The 12,083-nt window shown below is 31.3% G+C and overlaps 1 protein-coding gene across 1 annotated transcript in view; it reads left to right on the forward strand.

The window, feature by feature from the left end:
* Positions 1 to 2,798: 2,798 nt before the first annotated feature.
* LOC147063803 (uncharacterized) overlaps positions 2,799 to 12,083 on the forward strand; it is a 36,952-nt gene continuing 27,667 nt past the window's right edge. Inside the window, exon 1 of the mRNA XM_085959070.1 lies at positions 2,799 to 2,959. Within this exon, the coding sequence (XP_085815196.1) occupies positions 2,799 to 2,959 (161 nt within the window). The remainder of the gene's footprint in view (positions 2,960 to 12,083) is intronic.

The raw sequence follows: 12,083 nt of genomic DNA on the forward strand, positions 1-12,083 counted from the left end.
AACGAAGTCGACACAAAAATTGCAATGTTGTATTAACTGATGATATGAATACCAGTGTTTCCGACCATGTTAAGTCCATCCAACCGGTCGAATCAGATTATGTTCGACAGCGATCAAGCAAAGTTTACTTAGATGGTGACCTGGATTTTACCCATTTATTTAAACTATATAATGAATGATATGAACCCATAATATACACACATAAAGCTCAAACAGAAAGGCAATATCAATTTTATTTTAAATTGTGTTGTGTCACTATGTCCCTAAAAAGGACCAGTGTGTCCAATGTCACATTTTCAAAAACTTACAAGTCCGAGTAGCATCCACGGAGCAACTACCAGTTTATGGCAAGAACCTTGGTCGTCAGTTAAGATTATTTGATAAACATGATGTTCAATCATTACACGGCAAAATTGTATCTGCGAATTTTGACTTCCAAAAAATTTTGAATGCCCTTCACGGAAATTTGAGTAAGTACATTTTATTATAAACGTAAATTATCAGTTTAAAATTTCACAGTTTTTCAATTTACACAAAAGGTAGCTACATGATACATATAGCAGGAAGCTGAAGGCAAACGAGGTGCAAATGAGGACTCAAGTTGCTTACTTATTGTGTTCTATAAGCAAAAGAATTCAGGTTTTGCTCTAACAATATAGGCCAGAACAGAAATCGCATTGTTTATGACTTTAACATGACTGTATTTGGTCCATAAATACAATGTTAATGTAAAGCACACATTTTTGGAAAGGGGACGTACGCAAAATGAAGAGGACTGCGTTCAAGCCCTGATTGAAAGATATTCGACAAACAAACAAATTTTTGCACCTCCAGAATGGTACTGTTTAGTTGGATGGACAAAACAAGAAGGAAAACCTGAGGTTGTGGTAGAGATCAATCACATAGCATGTTTGATTTCAGAGCTCTATTAAATTATCATATATGGACTAATACAAATTAATATAAATCACAATGATCCGTTTAAGATTAATTACAAGTGCGACTTGTCCAGCACTGTCTACTCGACCATGGTCATGAAAAGTAACACATAGCACACGCAACGAGAAACTTCATTTTCGGTAAAGGTTCTTTATTCACAAATATTGCCAATTCCAAAAGCTAAGACAGATGATTTACTGCATATGTGCAACAATGGAATCATTCCTGAGCGTTATGTTGAGTTTTTCAGTAATTTTATACCTGTTAATACCTACCACTGAAATTCCACCAGCAGTTTCTGAGGAATCAGCTTAATAATTAATATGTCAGTTTAAAAAATCTCTTTTCAGTTATATGTTTTAAATTGTGCATGCTTCTTTTTTCGCATCATATAATTGAAAATTAATTCCAAACTAAAAATATAGTTGCAAAATGATTTCTTTTTCAGTTTCACTTATATTTTAACCTGAAGTGCACCCTTCCACTTAATCACCCATTGTTATTCTCTTGTTTGATTTTCCTTTGATATTTGATATATTATTTAACCAAAAACGTTGGTTTAAAGTGATTGTAATTTTTCTTTTTTGCTTTTAATTTTATTTCAATATTTACATACTTTCTTGAATTGGATTTTTGATTGAAATTATTTCTTCTCTGTTTTTTTCTGTATGTTTAATTTTTATCATGTCATGAGAGTCTTAAATTTATGTAATGTTTTATTAAATGACAATAAAAGCAATTTTATATAGAGTATTTTTTCCAACCTACCTATCTGACGACCCATACCATAACTTTTAATTATTGTTATTACCGAATTATGATTTTAAATACGCAAAAAATCCTAGGTGAAGGATTGTATCTAACATATACAATATATTTCACCAAAACCATGACGACGTAAATTATGATAAGTATCACATACAACTAAATGCATGTAAGAGGTTCCGCCGTAAACTATTGTATGTGGTTTATACAATATTTCAAACAAATTCTTTTCCGCACTATAATGTTGTAACTGCATTTTCTGATTAACCACAGAAAATATTAGATATCCTTTAATGCAAAACAAATCTATTTATAATTTACAATTGACATCCCAAATTTGGTGCAAAACATTCAAAAGGTCGACTTACACCAAGCTTTTGTATCTTTAAACCGCTCTCCTGTAAAGTTGCGATTTTGAAGTTACAATACTCTACGTAGGAGGTGTCGAAATAATAGTCTGTTCTTTCTCTCAAAATAACCTGTCACAACGGTAGAGAAGGTGTTATATTATAGTATGTGTTATTTTTTTACGAGGAATGGTTTGATGATTTTGTCCAATATAATGGGTCCTTGCTCCAGATTAAACACGTCATATTGGATATAATATATTGTTGCCAGACCTAGAATTTGAATCCGTCATTCAAAACGATATCCGCGTGTTCGAATTCTATTTGGTACAATACTTTTCTAGGACTTTTATTATAAGTATATTTTGGAGTATTTTCAATATAAAAAATTAAATTATTGGATTTGAGAATATATCCAGACTTGAATAAAAAATAGTTAAACTTGTATGTACCTACTTTATAACATAAATTATTGCAAATAAAAATAATTGAACTTGATCATCTTTTAATAAAATATACTACCATTTGCGGAGTATATAGTGTTTCACGGGGTGTAGGTTGTTTTACAAGGAATGCTTGTTAGTCACTCAAAAGATATGCGTTTAATTTTGATGTGTGACTCGTGATTCAAAATGACAAGCAGCAGCTTTTACATAGCGTTTTGATCAAACAATTATTTTTGGAAGTTTTCAGTTAACAGACACATCAAAAGAGACGTTGCTTTACTTTTCCAGTGACGGCTGAGCGATGCCCCCCCGCGGAGGGGCGACCAGCGACGTCCCCGCATCGGCGTCGGCGTCCCCGTCGCCGGTCTCCTACGCCACCCCCCTCTCGGATTCCGCTTCCGCCACCCCCGCATCCTACGACTCGCCGAGCTCCCTCTCACCCGAGGCTTCGGAAGTGTTTAGGTAAAAACTTTCACATATTATTATATGACCAAACTTTCTGACGTATAGTACAATGAATACATTAATAAGGACAAGCGTAAAATGTAATTATGTAAATTCGAATGGATTTGTGTTTTGTATATTTGAGTCGTTTTTGCGATCAGGGTTTCGCCTTTTGGCATCTTTAGGCGCTGTCTATACTCACCAAAGGCAAACACACACTGACAACGAACACTCTTAACTCTAATTACTTATATAATAAATCAATACAATAAAGTAGATGAAAACTCCATTACCTACCTATCAAGTCAAGGGTCACAATAAAAAATATAACAAACAAATTATGAATAGTTGAAATGTTAGTAAAAAAATCCCTATCTTATTCATAATAATAGACCCGATAAGCATGTTATAATAAATCGTCAAAACCCAACGCCTACATACATACACAGCGCCTGAAGATGCCGAAAGGCGAAACCCGGGTCGCAAAAAACGACTTAAATGGAATAGTACAAAACTTTAATCAATTAGAATTTAAATTCAAATTCCATCAACGGTCGATAGTATTAATATTGTAATTACGCAAGTTTCAGTTTGTTTCAAATTATTAGCAATATGAACTGACGTCATACATTTTTGAAGCATTTTTTAATTAATTAAGATTACGAGACTGCGCTGGTCATGTCATTTGTAGCGTGTGGAAGATAATGTGAAGAAAGTATTATGGACGAATTATTAAAACCACAGAAGAAATGGCAGGTCCAATTTTTTCTAACTAGATGGAGCTACAATAATAATTGGCGCATACGTTGGGTACCGAACTGGAAAACGGGAAGGTGGAGAGAGTTGCTAGAAAGAACCATGACCTACCACAGTTTTTCGTGCTTTTAATAATGGTTGTGGCCAAGATAAAGTTTTTAGAAATCTGAAATATTTCATATTTTCTTTAAAAGTAGAACCAATGCCATTAATGACACGGGAATAATTTTAATATTAGGTTAATATTATACCCTGGTCGATTTGTTTAGCCGTAATATGTTAAGAATATTTTAAATATCATGAGAGTAACATACTCGTAAATATGATAGGTATGTCACAAAAAATGTACAGATATCATAAAAAACTCACACAGGTAAGTGATTGTCCAATAATTTTATATATTTAAATACATGTTTTATGGTGGATTAATATTTAAAAGGCACTTATAATACATTTTATAATTATTCTGGTATTACTAACATTTTTTTTTGCACATTAATAAACATAATAATGTAATAAACATAATAATGTAATAAACATCATACAGGCCGTATAAAAGTACATGACGCAGCGTCGTTTTCCCATGGCTTATAATTATATAGGTGCTTAGAATAATTCCTTTAACCATTTATTAAAATCGATATGAAGGTACATCAATGTAAACAGTAAGTGTTAGTTTTATAGCAGTAATATATACATTCATTGATCTACACCAGTGATCGCCAAACGATCGCTCGCAAGCTACAGGTAGCTCGCGTAAGATATTTTATCATATTTATAAATTTTCCTCTCAAATTTTATTATTGGAGTCCGAAATGAAATAAAGGCATTTGTTTTGTTATACCTACTCATGTGAATCAACGTTTTCCACTATGAAGGTGGTTAAAAGTAGAAACAGACTCACATAATATGTACATCTTGATAATTGCATTCGGATGGGAGTGACAAGGTACTCACCGAGAAGTGAATGCCATTCTTTTCACTAATTATTTTTACTTTTACTCACCTTTATTTCAAGATATTTTTCAATTATTATTTTGTTCACAAATAAATAAGTAAAGTGCGCATTTTATGTTTTATTGGAAGTCCGATGTCCTAATTTATTTTAAGTTATATAATAATATTATGTATGGTACGATAAAGGACGATGATAAAAAATTATAAAGAAAGAATATGCATAAGAAGCTCACCAGACAATGAATTTCAATTTCTGAAAGTAGCTCACATCCTTTTTGAGTTTGTATACCACTGATCTACACTAACTAAAGTTAGTTCTTTATGTACCTACACATTTTGTAGAGATATATATTATAATATTTATTATATACATGGACGTTTCGTCTATTCAAGAAAAGCGACTGTAGATATTAATAATTACTCTTGACTATTGCTTCCGAATTATAGCAAGGATCGTGTTAATTTATATTAGGGATCAACATATCAAGAATGCGACCTGTATACATTTCTACGGTTTCTATTCGATCAATCAAATAGAGCATCTAATTCAGGCATTTCCAATACAGTTATGATATAACACATCATTATATAGGGTCATCAAATAATATATATATACTAGCTGACCCGGCAAACGTTGTTCTGCCACATAAATTATTTCTAGTCAGGGCTCGAAATGAACCGGAACGCACCAGAGCGCCGTTCCTATTCGTGAAATCGGTAAAATTTTCGCTCCGTTTCGTGTAATAGATAATTTGACCGTCTTAGCATGTTTGTTGCTTTATTCGTTCGACGGCCTGCGTTGTGATATGCCGAATGAAATGTCAAAATGACGCGACGCTTCTCTTGAATTTTTCTCGGACATAGCGCCATCTGTCATTCAACAACATAAATAATTTCGTTCTGTTTGAAATACGAACGACGGTTAAATTTGTTCATACAAAAATAATAAAATCGCGATTAAAAAATGGGAGAGTGGAGGTAGGAAGGTGAAAATTTGAGGTTATAAGTATTTTTTTATGCCAAATAATAAAAAAAATACAAAAAAAATAAAAGAAAATTTTTCTGGATAGAGATACCCTAGTCACCTAGCGGTATGAAATATACTTGTTGACCTATTCTCATACCTACAGAATATACATAAAAAAATTCATAAAAATCGGTCGAGCCATTTCGGAGGAGTTCGACCACAAACATCGTGACACGAGATTTTTATATATATAGAGATATATATATATATTTAATTTAACTATCGTTGTTGGAACCATATATCGTCCAGATATATGGTTCCTATAAACTACACGAAACTCTTTCTTATGGATGTAAAGATTTTTGAAGAATAGCATGTGGGTTTTCATCAGTGACGTCCCTACACAAAATGCCGCGCCTAGGCAGTGCCAAAATGCCGCCAAATTTTTTTTGTACAGTACCTTTTATCATCCTTTCATGAATCCAATATCTAAGAAATGTGTTGTATGGATACATTACTAACAAGATATATACCACTAAATTTAAATTAAATCCCATATCTGCTTCAATAGACGATTTCAATATTACGAGTCTACTGTTTCAGATAGGCACATTTTAAAATACACCTGACAACTTCCAAAACTCGCGAGTGACGGCAAACATATTTCGATAAAATTTAAATTAGGTAAGTACCTAGTATGTACCAACCTATAATTCAAATATAATTCGCAAATCTGCACGTGTCATTGCTGTTCACCAAGAACTTGACGTCCAAGGACAACGGAAGTAAAGTAGACATCGCGAACCCAACAAAAAAAATAAAGTCTTGTTAAAACTTTTATAGTAATTAATACATTTTGTTTCCAACCAGTGAGCTGATTTTTTTAATGTAAAGATGTTTCCATTATTACTAAGTTTAGGTAGATATTTCTATAGGTATATACCTAATGATTCTCCTTGATTAGTCGCCCTTTGGGTAACTGCCGTCCCCAAGCGATGCTCAATCTGCCTACCCCTACGGTACATCACTGGTTTTCATTACGGTACTCCAAATACGACAATTGTGCTTATTTACGAAGCCATTTAACCAAAAATGGGCTTCATCGTTGAAAATGAATTTTTCATGAAAATAATGGGTCTGTTTCAAGTTGCTCCAAAGCCTAATCAGCAAAATTTCGACGCACCAAATGATCATTCGGGTTAAGTTTTGTTTTAATTATGTTGTATACGCCTTTAAACACAAATCTTTATAAAGAATATTCCATGTAGTGTCATAATAAAGTCCAAGTTCTTGAGAACGATGTGTAATTTTATTGATTGTTCTGAATTTTTACCCACATTTTGATTCACAACATCGATATTTTCAGCAATAGGTACATTTACGTTTATGGCGAGGTGGATTCTGAAAATCTTTTGACTTCGATTTAATCACGACTAGTAAGCTCTGTAGGTCGATTATTTTGACCATAAATTTCACGTGATGCCCGAAATGTAGCTCGAATCGATTCATTATTATTATAGTAAACTTTAACAATTTGTATTGGTACGCTGTACAACTGTGTATCTTTCCATGATGATTTTCCAAGCACTAAGGAACACAGAAATGTAAATTTTAGTGGAAATTAGAAAAAATGGCCGCTATAGCTCCTTAAAAACCCCGTGCTAATTTTACATTTACTTTATTCTATTCATGCGGCCAAAAGCAAGGAAACAGACAAGGGTATGCGATGTAATAGAGTTCGTTAAAGGTCACAAATGGAAATGGGCTGGACACATAGCTCGAAGAAGGGACAATCGTTGGACAAATCTAGTCATCCAGTGTTACCCAAGAGGTACAAAACCTCCGCAAGGTAGACCTAGAGGCCGCTAGATCGATGAAATGATAAAGTTCTGTAGAAGTACGTGGCAACGCAACGCACAGGACCGAGAGAAGTGGAATCAGCTTGAAGAGGCCTTCACCCAGCAGTGGATAGATTCAGGCTGATGATGATGATACCAAAAATGATTGTTTTTATTTCGAGATTTTATAACGTCGTCTGAATATTTTCTATCATCCGTCCCTTCTGATCTGCAATTCTGCTCTTTATTCTAGGTATTAGATATTATAATATGTATAAAATATCAATCTTCATTAAAAATGCAGTCAGTAATTTTAGTAAAACGAATGAGAAATAACTTACATTTAGTTGAAGCACTCGCCTATGCGATATTTAGTTAAGTTGATTGGATCTGTGTGATCTTGAAAGTAAGTAACCACCATCTGATGAGTATTTACAAACGCCCTCATCTTCGGTTTGTTTGAAGCTGCAATGCTTCAGTGGTAAATTCGATGAGATGAGGGTTGAGAGTAATATCGATTTCCATCCACTTCAAACTTCGATAGGCATTCAGAGGATTTAAGCTCGCATATATGAGCTGTTCCGGTTATATCAGGCCGATCATGCTTAGCTTGTATTCAATTAAGAGTTACCTGTCTAGCATCAGTCTGATAATTAAGCGCTGCGAAACAAAACAATCTCTTCGCATTGAAGTAGATTATATCACGTAGTTAACTACATTGTTAAATTAGGAATTTATTTGCCGTAGCTTTAATTTGAAAAAATAGGAAATTATATAATTGCTGTATTAATGGTTAAATAAGTACAAGCCACACATAAGTAAATCATGATTTATTTATTAAAAAAATATATATTTTTGACATTACAGTTCATGACATGAGATTTAAATTAAAAAAAACTGATTCTTTTCAAACAAGTAAACTACATACCTTTCTAATATATCGTAAATAACCTCACAAGAGAAAAAATAAAACGTAAACAATGTTATACAATAAGCTGATATAATAATATATATAAAAAATACACAGTGCATCACAGAAAATGTATTTTGTGAGCGCATTGACCAGTCTCGCACACCTTGTATTTAATATCAGTTACCACGTTAAAAGTAGAGTATGGAGATATCTTGACGCCGATTAGCGATTGAGATAGGTAATAGATACCTTAATTTAAAACACAAAATCTAATTGGAAAAAATAACGCATTTTATTAAGCATTTCAAGATAAAAATAAAACTACTAGTTAATTTAGTCGTAATTAGATAGCACGCACGTAGCTCAGTTGGTAAATCACATTGTCGCGAATCCAGTAAATACGGGCTTGAGTTCTATCAGGGGGTGTATTTTTTTCAAAGATTTTCTAGTGGGTATAATATATCTGAGGTGTTTTCAAATTACGTATGTTCAATAAAGAAGATTATATTCTCATATCTTGATTTTATTAAGAAATAAACTGCTGAGTATTAAAAGTTATAACCGATTACACTACATGGACTTTTACAAAAGTCCAATGTAATTGTAGCAATGTACCTATCTAAATATGTGTTTGCTCTTCTTGTCATCCTTCAAACACTAAAATGATTAATAAAAATACAAATATTTTAAAGAATCGTTAATATACTACAATAGTCAGTTATTTTAGAATTTTATTTAGGTATCGTAGACCGTTCTAAGGATGGGATTATAGCCTAAAACCGTTGTCAACACAAATAACTCAAGTTTTATAGAATTGACAACGAAAACTTGGATTTATAACCATTATCTAATATACCGATTTAATTGTATATCTAATATATAATAATAATAATAATAATAAACTATTACCTATATTATTATTAAAACAATACGTTAAAGCAGAAATATTGAAGATAGTTATGTTAAAATCGCATATTTGACTATAAATTGATTTACTCCACTTATTCATTTATCTTCCCTCAACCCTTAGTTCTTCAAATATAATACGTTAATACTCTCAACTGAACGAACTTAAGGAACTTAAGGAAAATTAAATTTTAAGGGTACCTAATTGCAGATAGTTTGTACTATTTAATAGAAATTGGTTGTAACAACTTGGGTTTCTCTTTACTGGATCTTCAGGTTGTGTATATTTTACACAATATGCAAAAAAATAATTTTCGTATAAATTTAATATACCGACGTGCCCTAGAAAAACCATGATAAGTCTGAAAATAGCGTTTTAAGTTTTATTAGCTTTTTATAATATCATATTTTTTGTGCATGTCCTGTAAAAATTTCAGGTCTCTAGCATAAAAATTGACAAAGTTAGGTTTTCGACAATGGTGCTCTATATCTACATATCGCATCGACCAAATTTGTGTTCACATAAATATCCGAGGAGTATAGTCATATATCAATAAAAAAAGTGTACTGCGTTTTATTTTACGAGTAAGAAGGTTGTTATACTTGCTATAACAGTCTTTAACGGAGATCCTAATATACGGCATGGTTTATATTGACGTATCACATTAGTTTCGAAAAATATATTGGTTTATCTTCGGAAAATATTGGAATTTGCAGTAGGTAAATGCAGTTTTAGTTAAAAAGCTACTCACTAGTCACTAGTACTAGTGTTTTATTATCAAAATATTATATTATTGAATATAAAACAAACAAAATAGAAAAGAATTATTTTGTACTAATATAGGTAGGTACTTTTACTATACTAGGACACAGTAATAATGTTTAAATATTAATTTTGATTCATCAGCCAATTTCAATCCACCGCAAAATAAAGACCTCCACAAGCTTTCTTCGACTATTTTCGGTTAATAACTCTTCTACTTAGATACCCAAAAAACAATGTTGTAGGTAATGTTTAAGTTTGAAATTGTTATATTATTTGATATTAAACAAATATCCAATAGAAAACGATATGGATATATCATTATAATAATTCACTGTTTAAATTATTTAGATGAGTAAAAAAAGTATGTAAATTATAAATAAATTTAATTTAAATAAATACCCAGCAGAAAACGACATATTTTAATAATATGTTACCCACCCACTCCACCCTTCGCCACTGAGGTACATACTCCAAGCACAAATTGAAAAACAATATGTATCTATTTTTAAGACCCATGATTCGAACTCGGAACCCACGATGCTATAGGCCGATGTTTATACCTAAAATCTTATGTTTTAACTTCAAAACATTATTTTGTTTTCGGTACAGCATGACACATTTTTATTAAATTAGTCTTGTAGATAGATAATAACAACCATGCAGTATTTTCATGTTTAAATTACAAAATATTTTATTATTTAAAAGAAAGGACTTATCTAGCTAGCAAATACAAGAGAGTTTATTTTATTATTCTTTTAGTAAAATTCTTACTAATTACGAAATAATATTTATGACTTAAGAAAGTGAAAAAAATCATTTTTATTATTACAAATGGTGAGAATTTCCGAAAGGCTTACTAATTGATTTGTACACATTGGGACCAACTTAAGCTCATTGTAAAACTTAAATACGTCCGACGTGTTAATTTTATGTTTGCAATAATATAAAAGGGTATATATTATTTTTACTTTGTACATTGAATATTTCTCGAAAACGAGCTCTGTGGATTATAAATTATTATTACATGTCGGTCACCTAAAAGAAAAGATTAGCCGGGTTTTTGAAAACTTATTTTATCTATTATTTTCAATAGAATTTTACCGAAAAACGTGTAATATAATAGTCAGTTTATGAATCATTTATTGTTGTCTAGAATCTAGGTAAATAATATGTATGAGATGGGATTAACATGTGGTATCCCCGGTAGGTAAAATATATAACAAAATATCAATTGGTTTTGAAAAATCTAGTACCAACTGTCATATATACATACCTCGTATTAATTTATTGAATATGATTGTTTTAAAATATGAAAACTAGCAAAAATAGTAATTATTATTTTATCTAAGTTAAATCGGTCGGAGTTATACAATTTTTAGATCGATCAAAATAAGTTAAATAAAGTGATATGAATGACAACGAATATTAAACGATGTTTTGTTGATAAATAAAAAAACTCTACGTAATCGATTGGATTAGATAACATAATGTATCATTTAAAGAAAATACTACTTGAAAGCCAACCGTTTAGAAAAATGCAGATTCGTACCACGATTATTTAAATTTTAAACTAAATATTACAATGTTGGGGAGGTACATACTTATTTTAACTTTTCAATTATATTAATGCAATCATGACACCTCGTATTAATTAACATAACTGACCTTAATTAAGACGTACTTATACTGATGTTTCATGATTTATGTTGACAATTAAATGTCATCCATCTATGTTTACTAATCGGTAATTAAACAATAAACATTAGAAAAACACAACGATAGTTAATATGATCACTGGATAAATATTTATAAGCTTATAATTACAATTTTACAAGATCAATTACCTACAGAAAGATATTATGTTGCAAAAATTGAATTGAAAAAAGAGAATAGAAGGTAGGTACTGAAAAGGTTATCACTTATCACTCGTGTTACATAAGAACTACATAATGTTGTATCAATGTTATTTTAGATAGGTAATTACCTAATCGTGATTATAGAATGTGTATGTAATACAAGCCTAGTATAAATTTTATATG

Source organism: Rhyacophila brunnea, unplaced genomic scaffold (genome assembly GCF_057557595.1).
Source record: "Rhyacophila brunnea isolate RB1 unplaced genomic scaffold, BYU_Rbru_1.0 scaffold_8, whole genome shotgun sequence".
Taxonomy (NCBI): Eukaryota; Metazoa; Arthropoda; class Insecta; order Trichoptera; family Rhyacophilidae; genus Rhyacophila; species Rhyacophila brunnea.